The sequence below is a fragment of the Odontomachus brunneus genome, unplaced genomic scaffold (assembly GCF_010583005.1).
Source record: "Odontomachus brunneus isolate Ranch 3 - 2012 unplaced genomic scaffold, Obru_v1 Obru_scaffold_037, whole genome shotgun sequence".
NCBI lineage: Eukaryota > Metazoa > Arthropoda > Insecta > Hymenoptera > Formicidae > Odontomachus > Odontomachus brunneus.
The window spans coordinates 1,224,688-1,250,538 of record NW_022639487.1 but is presented as its reverse complement, the minus strand read 5'-3'; the positions used below and the strand labels follow the sequence as shown (position 1 = coordinate 1,250,538).

At 47.9% G+C, this 25,851-nt stretch overlaps 1 protein-coding gene across 2 annotated transcripts in view; it reads right to left on the bottom strand.

The window, feature by feature from the left end:
- Positions 1-70: 70 nt before the first annotated feature.
- LOC116843987 (homeobox protein prospero-like) overlaps positions 71-25,851 on the bottom strand; it is a 51,124-nt gene continuing 25,343 nt past the window's right edge. Inside the window, exons 4-5 of one of the 2 annotated variants that reach the window (XM_032815017.1) lie at positions 24,069-24,228; positions 71-23,223 (exon numbers count right to left, since the gene is read on the bottom strand). In XM_032815017.1, the coding sequence (XP_032670908.1) occupies positions 23,044-23,223; positions 24,069-24,228 (340 nt within the window). In that variant the 3' untranslated portion in view covers positions 71-23,043. The remainder of the gene's footprint in view (positions 23,224-24,068; positions 24,229-25,851) is intronic. The other variant, XM_032815018.1, reaches the window with a different exon arrangement.

Sequence of the window (25,851 nt, the reverse complement as noted above, 5' to 3'; positions counted from 1 at the left end):
CGTCGACTCGATCGGTCGATCGCACGGACGTCGACGAACCTCGAGTATGGATTTTTAGTGTTTATTATTCTTAAATTTGTTTTTTTTTTTTTTTTGGAAAATTAGGACCTTCCCGCGAGCCGAGTCGCGAAGCCACTCGGGCACGTCGGGAATTCTTGTTTAGAAACTCCTACCCGCGTTATGCTTCTGTCGGGGTACCCGCAGGCAACACTTCCTGGGCTGTGTGATCGTCTTACATCCCTTCGCAACCGTCCTCGCAAACAGTCGACGACGACACGGTCGGTCGTACTGTGCACTTTTTGGTGGTTGTTTAGTTTTTCGTTTTCCCCGGTACGAGTTAATAGAGCTCGATGGATATAACGGCCTAATGAGAAAATCAGGATGTTAATTTCCACGGTGTAGTAAAACGCACGGGTTATCGCGAATTCGAGGGCCAATTCTTCCCTTTCGCTTCCTCATTCCTGTTCGACGCACGACCTCGCGACGGCGGCGCCCGTCGTCGCGTCGCCGTGCGTCGGATCCGAGAGCTTCACTCGACCCGCGCATCGGGTCGCACGCGCGTCGATCGTTGGATCGTTTTGATTTTCATCAGCGAGCCGCGAGAAGGATCACCTCCGCGTCCGACTCTCCGATCCCGCTCCGCGGGTCGATCTCTCGGATCCGCAAGTCCCGTCCGGATTGTCACCGTGTTGCGAGCGGGCGGGCCCCAGTCTCGTTGACCATGGCGTGTGTGTGTGTTAAACTGGTCGCCGTGTCGCGGCGGCACCAGGCGGTATACTGTATACAAATATCATTAAGTTTTATCATTACAATATAGGGTCTTTTTTCTTGTTAAGTTTATGTGGCATGTATATACGCATTGTCATGGGAAATGAGAACCAGTCTTATGGCGCCTGTCTGTTAAAGCGCAGGCATATTCTGTAACGTAAAAATATATACATCATCTGTGTGGTATGTATAGTGCTGCTCTGTAACTCAAGATTTTACATCCAGTTAATGCATCTCGTTTAACTCCTGTACAAAAATGTTCAGCTACGCTTTGAGGCAGATTCAGCCCCGTCGGTGAGCCCGGGTCGCGCGCGTCTCCTCGTGACGGTCGTCGTCGATCACTCTGCCGGGTGAGAGAGCCCGGTCGTCGGGGATCCCTCGTCGGGGAACGGTCGCGAGCTCAGCGGGCCGTTCTCTGAGAGGAGGAACGGTCCCGCGTACCCTCTCGATCCGCGCGCGGAGAACGCGCGACCCAGTCTCACGAGGCAAGAACGAAGCGGACCCGCGGGTAGGTCGGTGGTTACCATTACTTGTTTATTTTTTTTTTTGTTCACAAACTGCACGGCAACTAGTGTTCTGTTTATCAATTTTTTTTTATTTCTGCTGTTACGTCTGTCTATTACTGTTGATACCTGTTACTGTGTGCGTATGCGTGTGCCAGTGTATATACGTGTGTTCCTCGTGTAAAATGTCTCTGTCCTGTGTTCGATCGAATGGTCGTGTGAGGATGGCGTAATCCGTGTGGTGTCCTATCTTTTTTTTTGTGTGTGACCAAACGTCTCCCATACCTTATCGTCGTCGTATTATCATTAAATATCATTAGTATACTATATATAATATTATATCGAAAATAACGGATAAATACAACACGTAGGGAATCGAGGGGTTGCGATTGGATGAGGGTCGGGGTCAGGGGGATAGTTGGTGTTTCCGGTGAGTGGTTCGAGGGTGGAGAGGACGTCGAGGGACATCGGTTATGGGGAATCGAAAAGGGCGCTAGCTGCTAACACCAGCTGAGTGGTTGTTATTTCGGGGCGTTCGCGCGCGTCCGCGCTCGCGATCGGTGCTCATGGACGCGTCGCGGTCGTCGCACGGCGGCGGCGTCGGACACGATCCGATCGACGCGCGACGTCGAGGTCCCATGAGAAAGGGACGTCCGCACAGGAAGAGACCCGCGCTCTCGAGATCTCGAGCCGATCGTCGAGCGGCGGTGTAGGACTCGCTCGTTCGCAGCGACTCGCCGCCGATCGCGAGCGCATGGACGGCCTTTTAATGAGCGGCGGAGCTAAAGTTACATGGTCTCCCCACACGTGTGCGTACAATCGTAAACGAAGTCTTTTTCATTATGTGAGTCTGTCTACTAAAAACACTAATGGTAAATACGTTATCCGGCGGGTTCTTTATACTGACTGGATTATATTCCGGAGAATTGATTATGGGGCTTCAGCGGAGTTGGTGATGAAGGTTGATGGTGGTGGTGGTGGTGGTGGTAGCGATGGTGGTAGTAGTAATGACGGCGTTGACGGTTCGCGATTAGATCCACCGTTAATTACCGCAAGGAAGGATTCTTGGATAATCGGTAATCGGGCTGTGAGACAGTTACCGGGGCTAAAGAGGGATAATCGGGTAATCCACTGAAGAGAGGGCTCGGGGGAGAAGGGTGGTGGGGACGATGGAGGTGGTGGTTCGGGTGGGACTTAAAACCGGGTATCGGGTTACTTTTAATCGCTTGCTTATTAGAACTGGACTGGCTGATACAACTGGTAGAATACAAGTTTTTTTTCTTTTCTTTTACATACGGCTATTACTTCGATATACGGTAGGTAGTTAGTATGTAGTTGTCGACACACAATTCAATGGTTACTGGGCGTTTACTGTTTATACTGCTTTACTGTTTGTTTAATTGTTAATAATTAAGTAAGTTTAATTGTAGTTAGTTAGTTAGCTCTTACGTAGCTCTCGTCATTCATAGTTAATGTGGTTAAATTCTACGCTTGTATTTGGGGACGGGGGAGCGGGGGGAGGGGGAGTCTTAAGGGAATCTCACGGGGATCGTGGTGAGTGTGTGGGCGGCACCGTGCGTCGATCGCGCGCGGTGGTGCGGCGATCGCGGCAATCCGGGCGCAACGCGCCGCTCGATCCTGAACGACTCCTGCGGCCTCCGCCGCATGCGCGGCGGGCGCATCCGGTTCCGGAGCAGAGCGTCGCAGCGCGCGTTACCGGCGATCGTCGATCGTCGCAGGATCGAAGCGCGGCATGCGGGTTACTTTGATGGGGAGTGGGAGAGACCATAGTACACATATATATTATGTAATTATACTTATCGCATAGTAATTGCATTTAATCAATACACGTGTGTGTGTTATCGGTGCATAGCAGCGTTCCGAACTCCTTGCACGAACCAAAAGATTTTTATGGGGCGTGGGTAGGTAGCGTGTGCGTGTGTGTCTAAGTGTCTCTTCCTCCTTCTCTCTCTCTCTCTCTCTCTCTCTTCCTCTCTCCCTCTCTCTCTCTCTCTCTCTCTCTCTCTCTCTCTCTCTCTATCTCTTTTTCATTCCCCCCTTTTTCTCTCTCTTTCTGTGTGTGCGTGTGTGTACGTGAACAGCCTCGTCGCGCGCGCGAAACGCGCGACTCTGCTCTTCCACGCGGCACGTCGCCGCGAGCGTACGATCCCGAGGTCGAAAGGAGGAACGGACGGGCCGCTCCCGAGGATGCGTTTCGTTGCTCCGGAGCGCGTTTCCCGGCGAAGTGCGCGCGAATCTTTCATACGTCGCGATACATGCGTTACAATTACTGTGCGGCACAGCTCGGTGCTCCTGGTCTCGGAGGTATCTTATTAAGCGTACGCGTGTCACGCGAGGACGATAATGCCCATGGGATTGCCGTGACCTCGTTCGGCGCGCCGACGCTTCCCGGTGGCGCGCTGACGCGAGGTCGAGGCATCGCGGTATATCGCGCGCTTCGTGGATTCGCCGTGGAAACGCGCGCAAGACGTCGCTGACCGCTCGCGCGTTGCTCGCGCGTTGGATTAACAACAGAGAGAACGTCACACTCTACTTGATTTGATATATTTTACGCGTGGTCCCGATACGAGTTACGGTAATCGGCGAACTTTCATGCCGTTCGCGCGTGCGCGCGCGTCACTGTACTGAGGATATCAAGAGGCCCTCCCTTATACGACGACGACGACGACGACGATAACGACGACGACGACGACGACGACGACGACGACGAGCCGCGCTCTCGATAATTCGTCTTGTCGATTCGTCGTCGTCGATGCTCACATCGAGTTACGAGTTACGACGCCGATCTTGAAGACGTACGGCGAATCGGTGGCGGCCGCTCGTTTTGAACGCTCCTCTCGACCTCACGAGCTCCGTCGCTCGCGTTCTTGTCCGCGTATTTGTTTCTGTCCTGTCGGTGTTGTGCGCGTAACCGGCGTTGGACGAAATAAACGGGCAGCGGGCGAGCACCAGTCAGGCTTTGGGTGGGCGTTCGGTCTATGTCGGGCCCCTTTGTATAATTTTAGTATTTTTTTCGTATAAAATCAACACTGAAGGCACATTCTATCGGACGAGTCGGCCCAGTGTGTGCTGTGAGTGAGAGTGGGCGCGGGGCCCGAATCCACGTGGTTTTCGTGGCCGCGGCACGCCTGGCGTACTTTTGCTGCGGGCCCACGGGAGCCTTATGCACCCCCGTCGCTAGCACGGGGTGATCACGGGTAATTAGGGCGGGAGGGGATGGGACGGGGTGGGACGGGCACAGGGGTTATAATCTTAAGCGGAGATATCTTGGTGGCAGCCGCGGCCGGGCCCCGCGCGAGAAACTGTTGATTCGTGTGGCGGTTATTTTGATCCGGTTGCCTTCCTCTATTGCGTCGGGTTTTGGGGGTCTGTTCATTTTTTTCGCTTAAGTCGAAATGGCTATTTCAAAATTGAGAGCCGGCCCGACGCTCGCCTGACTTTGCCCAGGCCAAACTTAACAGTCATCGGGGGTTATTTGTGCCCGCAGTCGCGCGCGCGCCCTGCGGCGGCGAGCTCGCGTGCCCGGCGGGGATCACGTCGCGCAACGTCATCGGCGTGATGTAATTTCGAGAAATCAAAACCGGTCGTTCCGTCCGAAATGTCGGAAATCGGAATACGAGGCGGCGCGGTACGAGTCCGACCCCGTTGGCACTTGTTGCGGCTCGCAAGGATCAGCGTGTGAATCAGCGTCAGATAAGTGTGTACATGGCGACTGTAACTGAAAGCTTTTCATCCGGTAGAAGACATGAAAATTAATTGCGTGCGATTTAATTGCGAAACGCTCCGTGCTGTGAAGTCGTGCTCGCGATCGTCGGAGTATTCGACGACGGTCGCGACGCTACACCTGCGTTCGCTGCATCCTTGCGAGAGAACGGAGAGAAACTGAAAACCGGTCGACAGCATAAGCGCGGAGGGATCGTGTCCGCGATCGAGTCAGATTGATCGGCTAATTGTCGACGTGGTCTTCGACGGGTACTTGAAGTCGCGAGCCGCTCGCTCGCGGACTACGGGCACTGGGGTTATAAACGTGAAGAGTCTGCGTGTACGGTGATGCGTGTACGGTGTGTGTACGTGTGAATATCGTTCCTTTGTTATTCTCTCTTGAAGAATTCCGTCGGAGAAGGAAACATTGCTCACTGGCGTGGAAGAGCGTAGAACCGGAAGCCGGCGGATCGAGCGCGAGAACGATCGGGTCGGCGAAGCAGGCGCCCCGCGCACTTCCACTACTGCACGAATTGCGGGGTCGTCATCGTCGACGGACAAGTCGATCTCTTCCTCACTCTCCCTCTCTCTCTCTCTCTCTCTCTCTCTCTCTCTCTCTCTCTCTAACTCTTTCTTTCGATTCTTTCGCCGATGAGACATACAACGGCGAAGTAGAGGAAGGTGCTTTCCCTTCCCCGAGGGAAACGACCATCGTTCTCGCTCGACCGGCGCGTTCGTGTTACAGTTCCGCGATTCATGCGTGGCTCCTAGAGATCGTTCCTAAGTAAACTGGTAATACTGCTTTCCCCTACTGTCCGTGGCACCCTCTGATAACGGCGTAATCTATACAACAGCCGGGTGGATCCGTCCGAGTGCGGACTTTTCCAAACGGTAAACGAGTGCCGGGTGCGAGCGCGCCTTCCTCCTCGATGTCGCGAGCTGCGCTGCTTCCGAGGAACGAAACAAACGGGCAATTAATTCTTCATCACAGCGGGTGGACCTCGCGGCGTTCAACCGACGCGTCTCAACGACTTCAGTATTAACAAACCCAGAGAGAAACAACAGAACGTAACTAGCTATACTTCACATCTACCCTATACAACAGAGGCGTCACAACGAAGCACCGAATCTCCGCTCGACGGCGGCGGCGGCGACGAGGGGGAAGCGCGCACATACTCGACGGCTCGGCACTCGATGTGTTCAAAAAGACTTCCTAGCAATAAAACAGCGTTCAATGCGAAAAAACACATTTTCGTCCGATAATCGGGGCGACACTTAAGCTATTGCAGAATGTACAAAAAATCAACGGCAATTCGGGCAACCCGCGGCAGTCCGACGCGTGCGTCTCGTGGCCGACGACTCGAGACAGGGAGAAACAGCTCGGCCACGAGATTCGCACGGCCTATCGCGCCAGCCGCGGATATCTCCCGGCCGCTTTCGCGTCTACGTACTCGCTATAAAACTTAAACTCAACAATCAGGCGAACCTATGGTCGGGGACGTCGATCGAGAAGAATGATGCGTCAGCCGCACGACATGGCGACGGTAGGTTTCAACCCCTCACGGGGGTGGCCGGTTCTCGTCGACGAACGTCGCATGGTACGCGTGTATACAAAAACAGAGGCAGAGGGCTCGGTGATGGTGATGTTGCTCGCAGAATTGTTTCTCTTCTAGGCCTCGCTTCCTTCACTTCTGCGTCTCGGGCCTTCGCTCTCTCCCAAGCGATACTCTGCGCGCGGAGGGCTTTTCAATGTTTCGCCTTCTGTCTCGGGAGGCATATACGAGTTACGTATTTCCTTTCTCGGGGCGATTCTCCACGTGATTACCGTATGCCACTGCAATCTCTGACACGTCTATTGCGAGGGGCATTTTCTTTTTCGTTGCGATCATGTCGTGAGCGTGGGGCGGGTCTCGCGAGAACGCGCGATTCACCCGTCTTACTGAGAATTTGTCGTTGCCAGTGAGCATACGTCACGTGTGAACCTCGAATTATCCTTCTCTCTTGTCGTCGAAGCGTTATTTCCATGTTTTGTCTCCGGTTACAGCAAGAGACGAATAGGGATGGATGTGGGGGGAAGCTGTGCGGTAGCTTCCTCGTCACTGTCGTCCTGTTGCGGTGCTTGCGTGGATTTATTGAATTTGGAACATAAAACCGGCATGGCCGAGAATACTTTATACGTTCTGTATGTCGTGTTGCGTTGCGCTGGCACACGGGGAATGCGTGGAACTGAAAACCAGTTTTAACGATGTTATGTCCCTTACCGCAGCCTTTCATGGAAAAAAACGCGCTTCGACGAGCTTTATGGAGACGAGTTGTACTTTGTAGTGGCTCATATTTTCTTGCGTTGTCAACGATCGAATAATGCACCTCCGCGCGGGCACCAGCACTCTCTCTCTTTCTCTCTTCTCTCTATTTCTCTCCCACTTCTTTCTTTTTCAATCGGGGGTTTGTTATCCAATCTGTTGACGCGTTTCTTTTTTCAACCTTTCCTTTTCACGTTTCTCTCATCGTTACCTAATTTTATCGAATTTAACGGTTTAACACGGTTCTCCGTAATAGCATCCAATCTTGTGTCTCGGCTCAAGACGGGGCGATCTGCTTATACAATGTTAAGAGTCTCGTGGTGTCTCGGGTGGGGTTTGTGATCGCGATATATATTTGGTCGGCGGGGAAAGTGGGGTCGCGGGAAGGGTAGAGTTCATGGAGGATCGTCGGTAGAGGATTCGTTACGGGACGCTCAACGGATAGCATAGAGTTCCAAACGCTCCGTGATCTACAGACATTCAATATTAAACAGATCAATCAACTATGTCGTCGTATAATACCACTAGGATAGTTCATAATCGTAAGTTATATCAATAATATAATCATATCATTAGGTATCATTAATGCTGTATGTGTGTGTATCTCCTCGTGTGTGTCTCATTATACTTAAGTCCTCAAGTTACAAGCTAGCGCGTATAAATGATGGGTAAGAAACGACCACTCTCCGACGGTGGTGGATCCCGCCGATCGCCGACATCACGGGAATGTGCCGATCGGCCCGCTGGCTGGCGTGTCCGCGAATCCATTCGGACACGAACGAAAAGGAAGCCGGATGCAGCGCCGCGCGACAACGTCCCATGCACGGTCGATACACCCCTCACGCGTACGGCGAGGCGGAATCGTTCCGTCTCGGCGGATGGTTTTTTAGCCACCATGTACCGGGTTGCCTCTCTCGTACCGTTTATACTATATATCATTAATCATATTATCGTTACGTATCATTACTCATTAATTATTTAATTAGTCGTTAGGTATAATTTAATTAATCGATACTCTTAACCCCCTTTATCGTTTAATTATTATTGTTAGGTAGTTTATAGTTTATTAGGTTTCGATAACGCGATACGGATTGGAAGCAAACCTTGTTCACGTGGGGAAGGATCACGGGAGGGGCGTTAGGAGGATGAGCTGGGCTCCTGCGGGTTGTCACGGGAGGCAGGGTGAAGTCTCGGAAGGGACGCACCTGTTGTCCCGCGCGAAAATCTGCGAAAAATCAGAAAGTCGAATAGCGGATCTCCAGTGATTCCTTTTTCTTCAATTATGTGTGTCACTCATTCTTTCTTTCTCTCTCGCTCGCTCGCTCGCTCGCTCTCTCGCTCTCGCGCGCTCTCTCTCTCTCTCTCTCTCTCTCTCTCTCTCTCTCTCGCTCGCTCGCTCTCTCTTTCTCTCTTTCCCTCTTACACTCCTCTTTCGCTCCCGTCCTTTCTCTCCCTCTTACGTACTCGCTCTGTTTCATTGTTTCTCTTTTTTTTATTATTTTCTAAATGTTATGCGAATTGCTTAGAACGCGTCACGTCTTCAACGAATTGCAAGTGGCGAGGTCTGATTCGATTCTTTTTTCTCGTTTCTTTTCTTATTCTCTTTCTCTTCTGTCTTTTCTCATTGACGTCAATATCTCGGTTGTTGCACCTTGCCTGCGTCGGCTCATACGGTCGTGTTGAGAATTTTGTTTCGCTTCTTTCGCTTTTCCTCGATCCTCCGTTTGTTTTTTTTTTTCCTTCTTCTTCTTCTTCATCTTTGTATGACTGCACGTTCGGTCGCGTCGGTACGTTCTGCCGATTTGACGGGATCAGCGACCATTTCTCTCGTCCCGGCGTGACGCTCCATCTCGTTCTTCGTGCTCGCCCTATCGTCCTATGGTTGCTTCCAGTATCTTGTCCTCGGAACAAGTACGATGCGCGTCACTTGGAGTGGTAATGCCGCCGCGCTTGCCGAGTCGCTGAGTCGCCCATCGTAGGGATGTGTTTGCTGCGCGCAGCGCTTGCTTCACACGCGAAAAAACTCAAGTCATTGCTATGGGATGGTGGTGTGGGTGTTGTTTTGTCTTGACCGGTTTGCGCTATGGCACTTCACGACCAGAAGTCACCTCGCTATTCGTGCGTCGTGTTGAAAGAAGATGCGTGCACGCTGCAAAAATATTCCTTCTCGCGATGTCGTTTGGGACGCGCGTAATCGCTGGCATTGATTCCGAATTACACACGCACGGCCGTCCGTGTTTCTTTGCGGGGGAAACCGAGGCGCTTGGTTCGAAACGAAGGAATCGATACGTAAGTGGTGCATCACAGTGGTACGGAACGGAAAACCGGGCGTCGATCGGCTCGACGTGTCTGTCTGTCTGTCTGTCTGCCTGCCTGCCTGCCTGGGATAGTGGTAGTAGTGGTGGTGGTGGTGGTGGTGGTGGTGGTGATGGTGGTGGTGGTGGTGGTGATAGTGGTGGTGATAGCATTATGGCGGAGCGTGGAATAAAAAAGAGTAGGATCCTGTCGCCGTGGTAATATCGTTAATGGAATAAGCCGTGTCCCATTGAACAGCGATGCGCAGCATCTGTATCCGACATCGTCTCGTGGCGCAATTAACCGTCGGTTACGCTATGTTATTATCGCTCTTTGGTGTAACATTTCTCGCCGGTGTGATATCGACGATTGGCCGAATGAGCAATAATGGCTTCCATAATTATCTCACCTGCCTCGATAATAACCCAGCGGGCAATCATTACCATGTAGCGGCGCGTTCTTCGCGAGCGAAGGTGGTGGTGAAATTGGCGAGGCATTACGGCTCGGTCGAGGCGCATCGTATTTTCCTAAAGCGCCTTTCGACGTATTCGTTGCGATGCTGTATGCGTGTTCGGCTCGATGCGTCGATACCTCGCGTGCTTGATTTGTCTCAATTACTATATATTTCGGATCTTCGAATAGGTTCTGTGTGTGTTTACATGTGTGCTTCATGCGCTCCTCAGTATAATGTCGGAAAGTATTAATCGGCATAATTGCTGTGGCATCCTCTCCTCTTCTCATCGTAACGACTGCACGTTATTATTGGAGCACCGTTGTCTGAACGACACGACGGTTGATCCCGTAACGTTAGCCGTACTTATTCCCATTGTTTTGTCTGCTGAACAGGCTCTACAATACGGTTAGGTAGCTGATTCGCGTGGCTTATCGCTCGATAATCAAAGCGGTCGTTTAGAGAAAAGTGCAAACGCGAATGACGAACGGAGATTAACGTGTATATTTTATCCTTTCTCTCTTATTTTATTATCTTTTGCTTTTTCTGGTTCTGTTTCGCAGTACAAGTTGAAAATTAATATCAATTTCACAAGTGCACGTAGTGTGCTCTCTGCACTTTATTCCCTTCTTGCCCGCTACGAGCAACCAACATCGCTCTCGCGAGTTTAATGGAGTTTTGCTCGCTCGGAATGCTTCGAGGGAGTGATTTTCCATGTGCAGCATTAATATCGCAAAACACTGTAATACTATTCGTTCGCGCGTGTGTCGCATGCATAGCTTCGTCGAATGCGTCGTTGCGCTAGACTCTTTCCGGTGGCGTGCAACAATGCGGATCGATTACGATCGCGTTCCTCCTCGTTTCGCCTAAGTCGTCACAGTCGAGTCTCACGAAGATACGCTCGTGAAAAAAGAGATATGGATGGCAAGGAATACCGCGGATCTCTACGCGACGAGATATAAATGGATACTTATACGCGACCGATCCTTCCTCAGCGCGCGTATGCGTTTTTTGTTTTTCTCCCTCCTTTCGTTTCCTTCTTTCTTTTTTTTTTTATTTTTTACCTCATTTTTCCCATCGTGCATCGCTTTTCGAATCTCTCGGATTTTCTGCGAATTTTCTGCCATCGGCCCCGGCCGCCGGGGAACGGCGAGTCGACAGTCGTCCATCTTCCGCATCAAAAAATTGTCTCCGCTTCTTCCTCTCTTCCATTCCACGTCATCGTCTTTGCTTTCACTTAGCAACGAGCGTCCTTACACTAATCCCGGGTGACCCGTCCACTCGCGTCGTCGCTTTAGTTACATGCAGGAAGTGTTTTTCTTCTATGCGCGAGAAAGGCTCGCCTTCTCTCGCCGGATAGGTGTGTTTTTCGCTTCGTTTTCTTTACTTCTTTTCTCCTTTTTTGGGGGGGAACACCTTGCGGGGAGCGTGGGGTACATCGGGACGTGCAAAGGGGGACGGGCGACCTTCCGGGCATTTTTTGGGAGGTAGGGGGTTCTTGGAGGACGGGTTGCGCGCCCACGACGCACGCTTGACTTTTCTCACTCCACGTCGACGTGGACACGAACCGCGAGAATTTCGAATCCGACCTGACGCGGCGGGAACAGAGAGATCTATTAATTTTATTTATTTAATTTTTTTTTTCGATGGTTCGGTGTTTTGCTGAGTTAGCTGCGAGGTTTCGAAACTTCCCACCGCCGGCGGAATATAATATGCATGTATATATATTATATATATTATATATTTATATCATTTTTTTTTATATAATCTAAAGAGTGAGGATTGGAAGTAGGTCGAGGAGGAAGGTCGCCCGTCCGTTATTTTCCACGTGCCCTGGAAAAGTATATACTAAGGCCGATTTTGGTTAAGAATACGCTTCACTTTTTTTCATCTCTTTTGATCAACTTTTAATTTTAACGTTAAGGCGCAACGTGATAAACTTGTACTTTTTTCCTTGATGTGTCTTTTAGATTCTGGCCGAAACTGCGTGTGTCCGTGTCCCGTGTGTGATCTGGTGCGTGTGTGCGTGTGTCGTGTCTTGTGTGTACGTGCGTTGTGTGCGCAGGTGAGTGTACGCGTGTGTGTGAGTGTGCTGCATCGCGACCGATGTTCATCGCCTTGCTGAGCACTATCTGTTGTGTGATTACGAGCGCTCGCGCGCGCGACGAGACGCGCCGCACGAGACGCGCGCGTCTCCTCCTCGCGCGGCGCTCGCATTTTAGGAGCTGCTTTTTTGGTGTCTGCCAAAAAACGGAATTTTTCACTCTTCGCCGCAATAAGGCGTGGGCGCGTGTTCGACACCTCGGCTGGCGTGGTGGCGCGTGTCATTCGTCGCGTTGCGTCCGAAATTCGCGCGCTCGTCGCGACCAAGTGCGCACACGCGCACACACCCTCTTGCACTACTCTCTGTGTGTCGTCTTGTGCGCAACCAAGGCTTAGCAATCAACCAACGAAATTGTTCCTCGAGCCCAAAACGAACCCAGAAAAAACGCCGGTAAAAGGTATGAAAGCAATTCTCGCGTCGAAAGTGGTACAGTCATCAAACATCGTAATGCATGTATGAAAGTAGTCAGGTTTCCTCGCCCGAAGCTCTGTCTCTCTTGACGGCTCTCGTGTCGATTATATGCGGTGACGCGTCGCCGGTGACAACCTGGGCGATCGCCTCGTGGCTATTGCACGTGTGACTATTGCAACTGAACCCGGCTTAATTACGGCGGAATCACGTGAACGAAGCGGCCGGCGAGTTTTTTTTTCTTTTTTTTCCTTCAAGACAAAAATATGATTGCCATTTGCAATAATTTGTGCGTTCAACAACAGTCTGCTCATGTACTTTCTTAAATATGCCCATTTTCTTTAGATAGGTGTATCTAGTACGCTTCGCGTATTAGAATAACCCGAGAAGACGTTTTGTTATTTATTTAGTACTAAGCAGCGAGATATGGGCTCCTTCTATCACGTGATCGCTGTCTGGCAAAAGGAACGTCGGTGCGAAGATACTGGCCAACAGTGTATCGGCCGTGTGCGATGAGCCTTCCTGTGTTTGGGACAGGACGGATGGACAGAGGGATGGTGGAAGTAAAGGTATATCGTGAGAAAGACGTAACGCGCGAGCGTCAGTGGGGTAGAGACAGAACTTCTGGCCTAAAATGTACTGGCTTGTGTGAATGATGCCCCGTTCCTGGACCGAAAACGGACTCGCGGGGCGCAGAAAAACAATTCCCACAATATCTTACAAGACGTTCCGGCCGACCGAGCAAAGTCGCCAACTTCGTCATTCCACTTTGTGTCCCGTTACGTCGGCTAAGTCGCTCGTAGGAGACGTCATCATGTCGTCCTTCGAACCCTTTCGTCCGTGCTTCTACTTTAACGTAGAGGAAGAGTTTTTCGTTGCCGCTATCTACAGAAATTAATTGACGCGAACGTTTTCCTTTTACGCTTCCCTTCACTTTTCCTTTCCTTTTTCTATCTTTCTTGCTCTCTTTCTTTCTCTCTTTCTCTTTCTCACTCTCTCTCTCGGTCATCCTGACTTTTAGACGAAGTGACGAAGATGGCCGACAAGGCTGACAGTCGTGCGCCTTTTCACCTCATTCCGGAGGGTCTGCGTTGTACATCTCCGAGGAGTTCATTAGACTCAACGCGGCGATCTAGCTCACATCCTCACACATCAACGTAGGTTTATTGTTGTTTGTTGCTTGCTGCTAGTACTCGTCTTCGCTTCTTCATCTTCAGCTTCTTCGCGCGTTTTACTAAATAAGTTATTCTTTTTTTTTTGTCTTAATACACCTACGATTCCCTACACGATAATACGTATAATCTAACACGACTGTTGGTTGAGACGTATGCGCAAGTAATATACTCCAGGAATACAGGCATTACATGTTCTCATTCTCATTTTTTTCTCGTGTGTGCTTCTCTTGGTACACGCGTGCATACGATTCACACTTTCTTTCTTAACGCCACTTCTCACTTGCTCACACTCTCGCTCACTATTTTCTCTCTTTCTCTCTCTCCCTTTCTCTCGTTCTCTCGCATACTCTTGATTCACGCGCGACGCAGGGTCGCAATAAGAATTGCAGACTGTATAAGAAGAAATATTTCTCCCGTAATACGAAACATTGATAGTCTCTCATTCGAGGAGAGAGCTTGTTAACATATTAGCGGAGAAACGTCAGATAATAGGTACGAAACGTCGCGTGGGGATACTGTTGCGAGCATGTTTTGCGAGCAATTGGATAGCGCGTGACGCGGAACCGCGCCTGAAAGTAACATAAGCGTGGAAGCGAAAGCAGAGACCAGAATAACCCAATTTCTTGTTTTTTCGGTCAAGCAGGATTGGCCAAGATTCATTGTCCTACGCTCTTTGTTCCTCATACTCTCGGTGGCCGAAGGGTTGGATGGATAATGACATTTGTGATATCTGCCATTCTCGATGGTTGTGCGCGTTGCCTGCCTCTCTGCAATCGATTCTTTTCTCTCCTGCATCTCTACTGAGTCGGACGTCGGACCATTTGTCCGATTGCTCTCTTTTTTAATCCCTTCCTCTTCTTGTCTCGATCTCTTCCATTCTTTCTTTCTCTTTCACGCTCTCTCTTTCTCTTTCTTTCTTTCATGTAATCATACGAATCACGCATAACTTCAGATTCTTACGCCCATGTAAATAGTTTCCCTCTGTGTCCGCTGTCCTCTCTCTCACATTCGCGCGCTCACTTTTACCACATTCACACCTCGCGAAAGATTTGCCAAAAGTATCGTGCACGAAAGGGTTGGGGAGGGGAGAAAATTCCGTAATAACTTACACTTACGAACTGGCCTAATAATTTCTCCTCTTAAACTCACTTCCCTAATTTTATCATTTACTAGTCTTGACTTTACAATACATATATGCGGACCTCCCGGTAGGCAAGGAGGTCGGCTCTCTCTGTATAATTTCTTCACTTTTTTATCAATTTCTTCTTTTTTAGCGCATTCACTCCTCGTCTCTCGATACATTTCATTCTGTACTCTTTCACTCGTAATCGTCTATCGCTCTTCTTCGCATTCGCTCACGCTTGCATACTCTTTCGCGCTTCACCGTTTTCTCTGTCTCTTTCTCTCTCTCTCTTTCGCTCTTTCTTTCTCTCTCTCTCTCCCTCTCTTTCTCTCTCAGCTAGGATCGGTTTGCGCCGAACGTCTTTTGCCCGTGGCTCCGAACTCAGTCCGAAATCGCAATTCGCATAGATTTCTTCTCAGTCGTGACTTTTTTCCTCGTGCATGTTACTCTCCTCTTCTGTCGTTTGCGTCTCTTATTATCATCGATCCGCTTCTATCTCCCTGCATGGTTCAACTCGTCCGAACAAAAAAGATCACCTGTTGAGATCGCGAGATTTCGTGGCTTCAACGACGGTCGCATCAAGGACACTTGGCTCCCTACACGCTTCTACACCATCCACAATTTCGTCGATTTCCATCTCTCTCTCTCCCTCTTTCTCTCTATTCCCCTCTCTCTCTCTCTTTCTCTCCTATAAACCGCCATCCCTTCCATCCCTCGTCGCCCACCCATCCCCAAACTTCCCGACTGCTACGGATTTTCCGAGAGGTGCTCTCTTCGACGCTCTTGAATCTTGAGCGAGATTATTACGTAAACTTTCTACAATCGACTATTGCGATCCAAGAAGAGAAGCATGCTCGAATGCGCGCACGCGTGCGTGTACATGTGTGATTGTTGCATTATGCAAGTTATCGCTGAACCGAGAGCTGGAGTATGCACAGCCTCCCGGCGCGTCTGCTCTGTAAATTAAAACCAGTAGTTTAATGTGTCATTGAGTCAATCTTTCACGGTCCACGGCTTGTTAACAACGATCGACGAGATTGTCGCGTCCACAGCCACAGTCTGGTTACAACTAATGTAACAATGAACAATTGTAATAGTCGACAATAGATTTCGATAATTGAGGAAATCAGAAATGCAACAAATCTATTGATATTGTAAATTTCGAATATGCAAAAATGGGATAGATTGACGTGGATTTGTAAAATAAATCCTCGATAAAATATATAAAGTCAATATTTAAGTCAACTGGGATAACTGATTCAACGCGTCCTGCGGCCGCGAGAATCTCACTCGCGTATCATACGAGCTCGGGGTCGTAGAAGATTAAGGATGGTCGCGAGACAGGAGTAATCGACTGTCCACGCTATTGTCCTGTAAATGAAACCTTGGTCGCGTGTCGGCATCTCGCGTCGTCTCTCATCTTGGATCGCGGGTTCGATCGACTATAGACTACGAGCTTGAACCGAAAGCCATTCCGTAGCTCATCGAAGGAAACTTAACGCACGTTCTACGTTATACAGCCGAGAATGCCGGAGTAGTCGACGGCAGTCTCGCGCAGCCTGTAACTCAAGTAGTACGAAATAACGATCCATATAACGCGGTGATATGTCGACAGGCCGGAGACGCACAGGCCTCCGGCCGATTTTTAGAAACATCATGGGAGGTAGACACGACGGAAGACCTCTCGGATTCCTCTCGGTCGGATTTTTATTTTTTTTTTTACTCCCCGTTCTCCTGCCCGACTTTTCGAAAGTCGCTCTCACCTTAATCCCCTACCAAACGTATTGTAGACTTAACATGCTACGTGTACTACAAGATTATCACACAAAGTTTGCTCACTCGGTGTCAACAATCAGTTTTCTTTTTCTTTTTTCTCTTCTTTTGGCTTACGCACGTGATCTCACATAGAAACATAATTTACGCTCTATTTGCACACACGCTCTCTCTTTCTTTCCATCGTGTACAGATTCACATTCTCTCGTTCTCTTTTTCTCTCTTTCTCTCGTTCTCTTTCTTTCGCTTTTTCTCTTGCTCTCTCTCTCTCTCACACACACACACACTCTGCTTTCTATTCTCTTTCTCAGACATTCTATCATTCGATCGTTCTCCCGGGTTCGCTCCTCCACTTCGTTCCTATCGCGCGCGCGAAAATTCGAAAGACGCGATTTCCGCCTCGCTAAAACGTCATGGGGGAGATAACGTATTTCCTGTCCCCCCTTTATCTTCCCCCTTTTTCTTTTTTTCCTGTATACTACCGCGCCGCTATCGTTAATCGCGCATCCGCCATAATAAATATACCCTAATTACACTCCTAATAGTTTGAGGAATTATTATTCTCAATGAATTCGCTTTTTGAACTCCCACATACTGTCTTCTTCGCTTTCTCTCCGGTATCACTTTCGCTCTCTCCCATTCTCACTGATTTTTCTTGTTTATCACGGCTTAATCTCAAACTCGATATTATAATGATCGTAATAATAATAATATAATCATATAATAATAATTAGTTTATTAGTGTGTGTTTTTAAAGTAGGTATCCTCTTCCTTTCTCTCTTTCTTTCTCTCTCTCTCTCTCTCTCTCTCTCTCTCTCTCTCTCTCTCTCTCTCTCCCTTTCTCTCTGCAGCGTGATACGACCTTCTCCGCTCGTTTTTTATCTTTAGTTAATCGTTTATATAATAATTAATAGCTTGCAAGTGTTAACGTTAAATACTATTACTTACTTCTGTTTACGTGTCCTTAAAATTTACGCGTTTAGGTATGTACGTATGCTTATTATTTTCTCTTCCGTACTCTCTCTTTCTCGTATTTGTTCAAATTTTCGTTCCGTCCCGTGTACTCGTTTCTCCGTGCGTCGGCCCCGCTACGTAAACGTATTTCTAAACGGCGAGTCGATTTATTTTTCCTACTTTAATTACTTCGTAGGTGAAATAGTCGACGACCTTCCTGATCATTTGCCTCTCCTCCTTCGGAAATGCATGTCTCATTGCCATTGGCATCCTCTTTTTCTTTCTATTTCTCTTTTTTTTTTATACATCTCTTACGTTTAGTCGATCTCGCCGTCTGTCTCTCCTTACGTTTTCGTTTCGTTCTCATTGTATCGCGCATCCGTAAAATCGTTGAGAATTCATCCCTTTCTCTACGCTCACGCTGTTCATCGCCAGTTTCGTCCCGCGATTCTATGTCGCGTCAGTAGATCGGGATCGGTAACATCGATCGGGAGATAAGGAGCGCGGCTTGGTTCTCCCATCGATGAGAGAATCTCGGCGATCGCGGTGGACCAGCCATCGGTTTGACTGGTCGTTCATTATCATTCGTTTTTAGATACATTTCTTTTTTTCCCGCTAAGTTCCGAGTCTTCTCGCGGCTCGAGCGCGCGTGTCTGCAGTGAGATCTATGTAAAGGATTTGTCCTTCGCGCTAGAAGCTTCGATTCTCGGTCGACGGAGGAATATAGAGCGGACTTACTCTTCCGTTTTCGTTTGTGCCTTTAGGCGGCCTCGAAGGATCACGCGAGAGCTACTTATGCGTCGTAACGGTTCCTTATTCCCGATTTTAACGAACAAGCGACCATACGAAATTCCTCTGACATTTCAGCCGGTCGACTGGCAAAGGCGACCGGGGATGCAAAACCGGCTTGGTCTTCGTGAGTTTATCGTTCGGCTCCTCCGAAGCTTGTGGTCGTGTGGCGAAGAACGCGAATTAGAAATGGTCAAACGATTGGTCTAATTCGCGATAGGTAGTCTCGTCTTGGTTGTTGTTCACTGCGATTTCCTTGGTACTAATTGCCAGAAAGAACAAAATCTTGTCGTGATATTCAGTTTTACCACGAGTGTTCAGTTTGATATAATTTATGGAAATGTCGATTTTCAATATCGCAGCGTACTTAATGTGACCTGTTCTTTATACTAAGTGCAGATAATGTTCAATGCGGTGGAAAAATCAGTTTTAGTACGACGAAATGATCTTGGATATGTCTTCTTCGACGAACGCGAAATAAATGTGTTCTCACAACTTCGATGAGATCGAAGTAAGAATGAGAACGATCGTAAAGGTCGAGTTGGGTTGTCAATGGCGTAATATTTATGTAGAATATAATCTGTGTAGCGATTGTGTGTACTTAGTGTCGAGATTTACCGTAAAGAAATCACGCGATGTACTGTTGTTATTCTATGGATAGTATTGCTGACGGCAGTTGAGAAGATGTTGACGCGTATCGACGTGAAAGACATCGACGGGACTTTCAAATCTAAACGTAATGCAGAGTGTATATCGGAGATTGCTTAAAGATATCATAATCAGAATTGAATAATTTCAACTTTAGATTTCAAGTATCCTCGATCTTTTGATATATTGAGACATACATTAACTTTATATTTTTTGTCACGGATTGACAAAGAGTAGATTCTCGATCGTGCGAACTGGTAGTCAAAATAGTGAAAATAATCAAAAAGTACATAAAGACAAGTGTCGCGACTCGCAGATAAATTATAAGTCTGATCTTCGAAGAAATTCGATTTCGTAAAATGTGCAAAGTAGTTTGGCATGGTTAATCAAATTGAACGACAACTTAACATTTTAGAGGAGTAATTTTCCATCCGAGCCAATACTGCCTTGACGCGAACGTCCCATCATCCGAGAATTGCGACGAGCGAGTCAGCGAGTGTAACGCGTCTCATTGATCTTCTTTAAAATTATACTCAAATTATCGCCCACCCATTGCCGCCCATCTAATATCCGTCTAATATCCCTTTCTTGTGCCGCTATGAACGTTTAGACCAAAATCTTAGGCCAGCGCCGAAGGAGTTGCTACTAGTTTTAGGCCAAAGTGTCTAGTATTACGTAATAAAAATTGAAATTTTCCAAATTTCGTTTTCCCATTTCTTCAATTGGGTCGCGCGCGTTCTAGCTCGCACGAAAGAAGGCTCGCTGCTCGCTTCTGTCCTCGTTGAGCTCGCCGAGCGCAAATTCACGGATGGTACGTCACAATCGATTCACACACCTTCTTAGGAAAAAAGATAGGCCGGAAAGGCAGTCGAGAATATTCCGAGTATGCCAAATTAATACCGTTTTCCTTTCTCTTCCTTTTCATCCCCTTTGTTTTATTTTTTTCTCCATTTACGTCGACGTAACGATTTTCAATCTCTTTCTGAAATTAGGAGAGGATAATGCACAGAGATCGGTCGAAAATGCAAACAAAAGTAAAATCACGTTTACGCGCAAAATCAGGCGCAAATTAAATCCATTTTTCTCATTTTATTGTCGTAATTAATAAATAAAATAATAATCAATAAATCGGCCATTAATCAATTAAAAAATAGTGACTCGTGACTAGGTTAAGACTCACCGCTTGCAAAAAGATATTCTATATGTGTGTTCGTGTACGGCCCGGTACATATATTACGGATATAATTTTAGTGTAATCGCGTTATTATATATAATAACTAAAAATACATAATAACTAAAGATAAAGAGAACATAATTCTCCAGGCACGAAGCGATAGATAGGGTTGTGGCGAAGGGATGGGAACAGGAAGGCAATTGAAGGAGATCGCGAATAAGATGAGGATGAAACTGGAGACATGAAAGAACGGCGCGGGGGATGTTCTGTGTAGGTAAAAAGGCAGACTTAAATTTAAACTAACTAAAGTCTCTCTCTGTATATGACAATTTCAACGATGTGTGAACATAATAATATTGATAATCGTTCCATGCTATAAAATTGTCATGTTGATACAGATAATAGAGTGTGAGTCTAATAATAATATAATATATTAATAATAATATATAATAATAATACAATAATAATAATAGCAATATAATAATAATGATAATAATAATAATAATAATAGTGCACGTAGTAGCGAGAATAATAGTGAAAAAAAAAATAAGTGGGTTAGATTATGTGCACTCGCTACCACCCGAAAATTTATCTCCAATACTTTTCTTTCATATCGTCTCGTAATATATCTACAAAAGAGTTTCTAGCGAGAAGAAGTCGCAGTAAGAAAATGTAGGGTCGCCGTCTCCGATTTTTTTTCGCACGTTTGTGCGCGCGCGCCCGTACGCGCGTGCACATGTCTTTCATGCGTGGAACGTGTGAGTTAATATACGTGTAAAAGTGACTAACGATATATGCGTGTTGCGCGTGTGTCGGTGTCGCGTAAGTCTGTACGTGGGTGATCGGGGGTGTACAAGTGGAGAAAAGGACGCGCGGTTGTGCAACCCTCCGTCACGCGTCCTCTTTACGCTACTTTAATCGCGCCAACATCCGTCTCTCTCTCTCTCTCTCTCTCCCTCTCTCTCTTTCTCTCGAAAGTCTAATATTTATATAATTACGCGCCGGCGCACACGATTATATATATATTTTATCTCTCCTCCGTGTTGCCCACGCTATGCTAACAGTTAGAAGAGTGTCGCCGGCGACGTAAATACAATTCGTACTCGCGAACGCTACATCCGATTCTACAGTTATTTTTTTGTCGCCCGTACTACTGCTGATCTCGTCTCACCGCGATTAGCCTAATCTCGTTTATACAATCAATCATTAATAAAAAAACAGTTATGTATATTGACCCGTGCACACCGATACTCTCTCGATGCGACGTACGCGCTCGTACAAACGTGCTAGTTGTCGTCGGGTCCGATGAGCGCGGCGGATGTGCCGGCTCGTCGGGCGAAAGAAGAAATACGGGATGAACGAAATGGGCGGAGGAATTTCATCCTCGGCAGAGAGATATAGGAACGGAGATTTCTTTCCTTCGTACGGAGAGATCGTCGCGAGACCGGTCGCGCTCGCTCGATCGTCCGTCCGACGTATTATCGCGTTTTGGTTCTCGCCGAAACCATCGATTCTTTGGTACCGACATGAGCAACGCGCCGATCGCGTTCTCTCGCGCCGTTCCTTATCCGGCTGATACGCGCAGTGTAACTTAATAGCCAAGCGTTTTCGATCTGGAACCTGGTCGATCGATTGTATACATGTAGGAGAGAAATTATATGTACAATATGTGTGTAGGAGGGTTTGGGAGGTGGTGGGGGGAAAGTGACGTCCTTTCGGCGTCGGTAGAAAAGTGGCGAGGTGTGAACCTCGCGTCGGACTGATCGAATTATTTCTGAAAGAAAGAGGCTCATATAGGTTTCAGTGAGAGAATTCCTTCTTATCGAAGCACGAATCGTCGTAGATCCGATATTCGTGCATCGATAGGAAGTCTTTCGGAGTTCCATCAGAGAGCATCGATCCTTGCAAAACCGAAGCCGACTTTCACAGAGCTTAGAGTAGGATTGTCCGGAATAGCGCGAGCACACTTTCTTCTAATCCATTTATCGCTTCTCTCCGGGGAACGGCGCGGGAACGGGAAGTATATATCTCTGCCCATCCGGCGTCGTTCCTCACGACGATGACGAAGGTCCCGCTTCCGGGTCTCGAGTTTGAGCCAGAAGAGGAACCGCCGTGTGTCTTCTCGGCGTGACTTAGACAATCTTTGGACGCTCTCGCGAATATTCCGGACGTCTTTGTCTCTCTCCCTCTTTCTCCATGTAAATACGACCCCAGCAGCAGTGTGTCATTGTTCTTAAACCCCTATCCTTATCGTGTGATGTAAAATTAGGCGATAACGAATTGATTACTCTAAGTAACAAACAGATCGGACAAAATCGACATTAGAAGCTATCTATCCTCGCCGTTCGTTGACCACGCATTCGTCGTGCTTCTTCGTCTCGTTCCAAGATCACCTTCTCACGCTCGTTCGGTTGAAACAAGAGGAACGTCGATGGGCATTCGACACCTCGCGGCTTTCGAGTTTCGTCAGCCGTCGGTTCACGCGGTGTTACAGTGTGTGTTTGTGTCTCTCCTCCATCTCTTTCTTATTATCTTTCTCTCCCGTTTGATTCGTCATTTAGTCACAGCCTGATCCTTCGTTGGCACCTTGACGCCGCCGTTGCGCACGGACGCGTCGACGGTGCCTCTGTTCCTTGGCTTAGTCCGTGTCTCCTCTCCCATCCTAACCCTCGTTCTCTCACGTTCATTTTTGCGATATGTTATTTAAGGGTACCTGAACGCGCACTACGCGAAGGACGTGTACCTCCTGGCGGATGCGATCCTTTCTCGTTGGTCGTTCCTGATTATCGGGAGCCGACGAGCGCAGGCGAGCCCGCGCACCACGAAGAGCAAGAGCCACGCGACCTCCTGATTCATTCAAGCTGCTCCAGGAAGTTTGGGCTCTTGAAGTACTCCGGTACCGGGTCGTCCAACCTCGAGATCACCTTGTAGATGGACTTCTTCCAGCTCTGCTCGGAGTCCTTGCCGCCCTGAATCGCTTTGAAGAACTCTTTCAGCGTTTGTTCCACAACGTACCTGAAGTTGCTGGGCACCTGAAAGTTCCGGATCGCCATTAGCATCATTGCAATCACGTTTGCGATGATGAAACCGTAAACACATATTGGTTCTTCGGCTTTCGCGACAAGCAACTCCTCGTCGCGAGTGTCACGACATGCGATATTTTCAGCAATGAAAAGTTCATAGTTCTTTGAAAATTTGTAACATCAGCTTTGAAGTTTTTCGTTAGATCTGATTCGTTAGATATTTCTTTATTGTATTATTTATCTTTCATATATAGTATCAAATGGAAGGTGAAATTTCAGATTGATATTGAAAGTATAACGAGAAGAGTATGATATCAGAGAAATCATTTACTTTTACAAACTTACTACTATTAACGAGAAAGATTCGATACAACGGTGATCCAAGTTTTAACTGCTTGAGAAGAATCATGCAAACTTATTCTCCCAAACTTAAAGACTAATTTTTCCGTTTTCTAGAACGAGCAGTAGATACACTCGTCGTATCAAATCCTTCACGCGATCGATAGCGTGAGTAGAAATCTTTCGATTTCTCAGCACAAGTATCAAATGCCTTATATCTATATTTTTTATCATATGAAACGTGCAAACACACTTGTAATCACATTAAACCACAAAGACGCACGTGAAAGATGTACGATAAACGAAAACGTACGGTAAATGGTACAAACATCGAAAGCTTAATCTCGCGGAACCAATCGATCTTGACGACTAGCGTCGGAAATCTCTATTACGAGGAAACACATGCTCGTCTCTCTCTTTTTTTTTTCATTTTTTTCATTTTTTTCTCAATTCGCGAAACAATAACGAGAGGGAAATAAAATAAAATGTAGCGTGTGCGTGTTCGTGTTGCGCACCTGGGGACCCCATACCTCAATGTGGTTATTACGGTTGTAGTGAAGGTTGAGAACCCGGTAGATTTCCGAGTCGCCCCCGACTCGGAGGTCTTCGGCGTTCTTCACGCCCTCCGAAACTGCTTGTCTCGCGTATTTTTCCATTTGGATGTAGTAGAACTCCCTGAAACAAACACAAGAGGGAACATGATTATGTGATACTCGTAGCTTACTCTGCGCTCTATTAATGCGCGATAACATGTATCTAATGTGACTTTAGTACGACTGAATATGATTAATAAATATGAGCTTTCACACGAGCGCGACGGCTTGCACGGTACGCGTATCAGAGTGTCAATTAATAATAAATCTTTCTACGTCATCGCGGCTGATTCTTGTCTCGCCTGGTTTCCCCGCGACGGCGACAGCACCAATGCGTCATCGATAATTAATTAAAGATCGATACTAACAATGGTCTGACGTAAGCGGAAGAAGATGCGAAAAAAAGGGAGGGAGGGGACGACGCACGTGGAGAGCTCTACGCGAGCTCTCCTCGACGTCGAGCGGACAGACGCAACGAGATGATGTAAAACCCGTTGTCGACGTTAGCCACGAAGACTCGATAGCACCTCGCGACTTCCAGTCGGTGTGTGTAATCGATGCAAAATCACGCCGCTTGCTTCCCCGCTCGCATAATGACCTGCGGCAGGAAATGTCGTGATCGTTTCCCGAGATATCTCTACGTGCATCAATTAATGCGACTAAGCAAACACGACTGGTTAGCCGGTGGATAAGTAACGTCAGAAGCTGACCTGAGCCTTCATTGGCTCTTTTCGCCCAGTAGGAATACGGTCGTAGTGGAGAGACGAACACACTGGGTGTTAATTGTTAATTAACAAAGTTCAACTCGACTCTTTGTAGTTACTTTAAATTCTGTTGTGCACGCTCTATTTGTGCGAGCTCTCGCAATGTCTCCATCCAGGGAATGCGTTGTCTTTGTTTTTTACCGAGTTAGGAACTTTTCTTAATCCTGCCTTATTCATTACGGATACGACGAGCAGGGAACTTTGCCATGAGGTCTCGAAGATGCAATTTACGTTTTCCCCCTTTTTTTTCTTTCCCGTTTCGTCGACCTTACGCCCCCAGGTCGTCGAGGACAATCTTCGGGCGCATATTAGCATCGGCCGAGTGTCTTTGTCGAGCCGGTAGCGCGCAATGGTCGATCTTGCACTTGGGATCCCCCGGGGATGCAAAGGAGGACGACTCAACGAGAGCGCAGCTTGTACAACTCATCGTCGCTGAATACTCGACAATGCAAAGCAACCGCCTACGAGTCTCGTTTAGTGCCGTTGGGAGCAATTTTTAAGATTGCTTCCACCTGGCGGATCGGAGACTCGTTTGCGAGAGAGAACAGACTAGGACGTTTACATTTACAGCGACCTAAGTTAGCGGGAGATTTTTGCCAATGCCAATCCGTTCGGCAAACGTCCCGTATACTTCCGTCCGCGAGATCCTAACTGGTCTACTTTCGTAGCTCTCGTGTGCGACGAGGCGGATCGCGTCGTATTTCACCTATCAGAGCTCGGAGATTGCGAAGGGTCAGGGATCTCGCTCGCTCGCTCCTCTCACCGAAAGAAAACAACGCGATCTTCCGCAACGTTCGCCCTATTCAGAGCCACTGAAAGAAATAGCGACGGCGAACGTGGAGATGGAGACGGGGGAAAGGAGCGAAAGGAGGCTCTCCCTCTCTCTCCCTCTCCTCGTTCGATCGCTCTGAATTGGCTTTACTGCCAATTAAGATAATTTC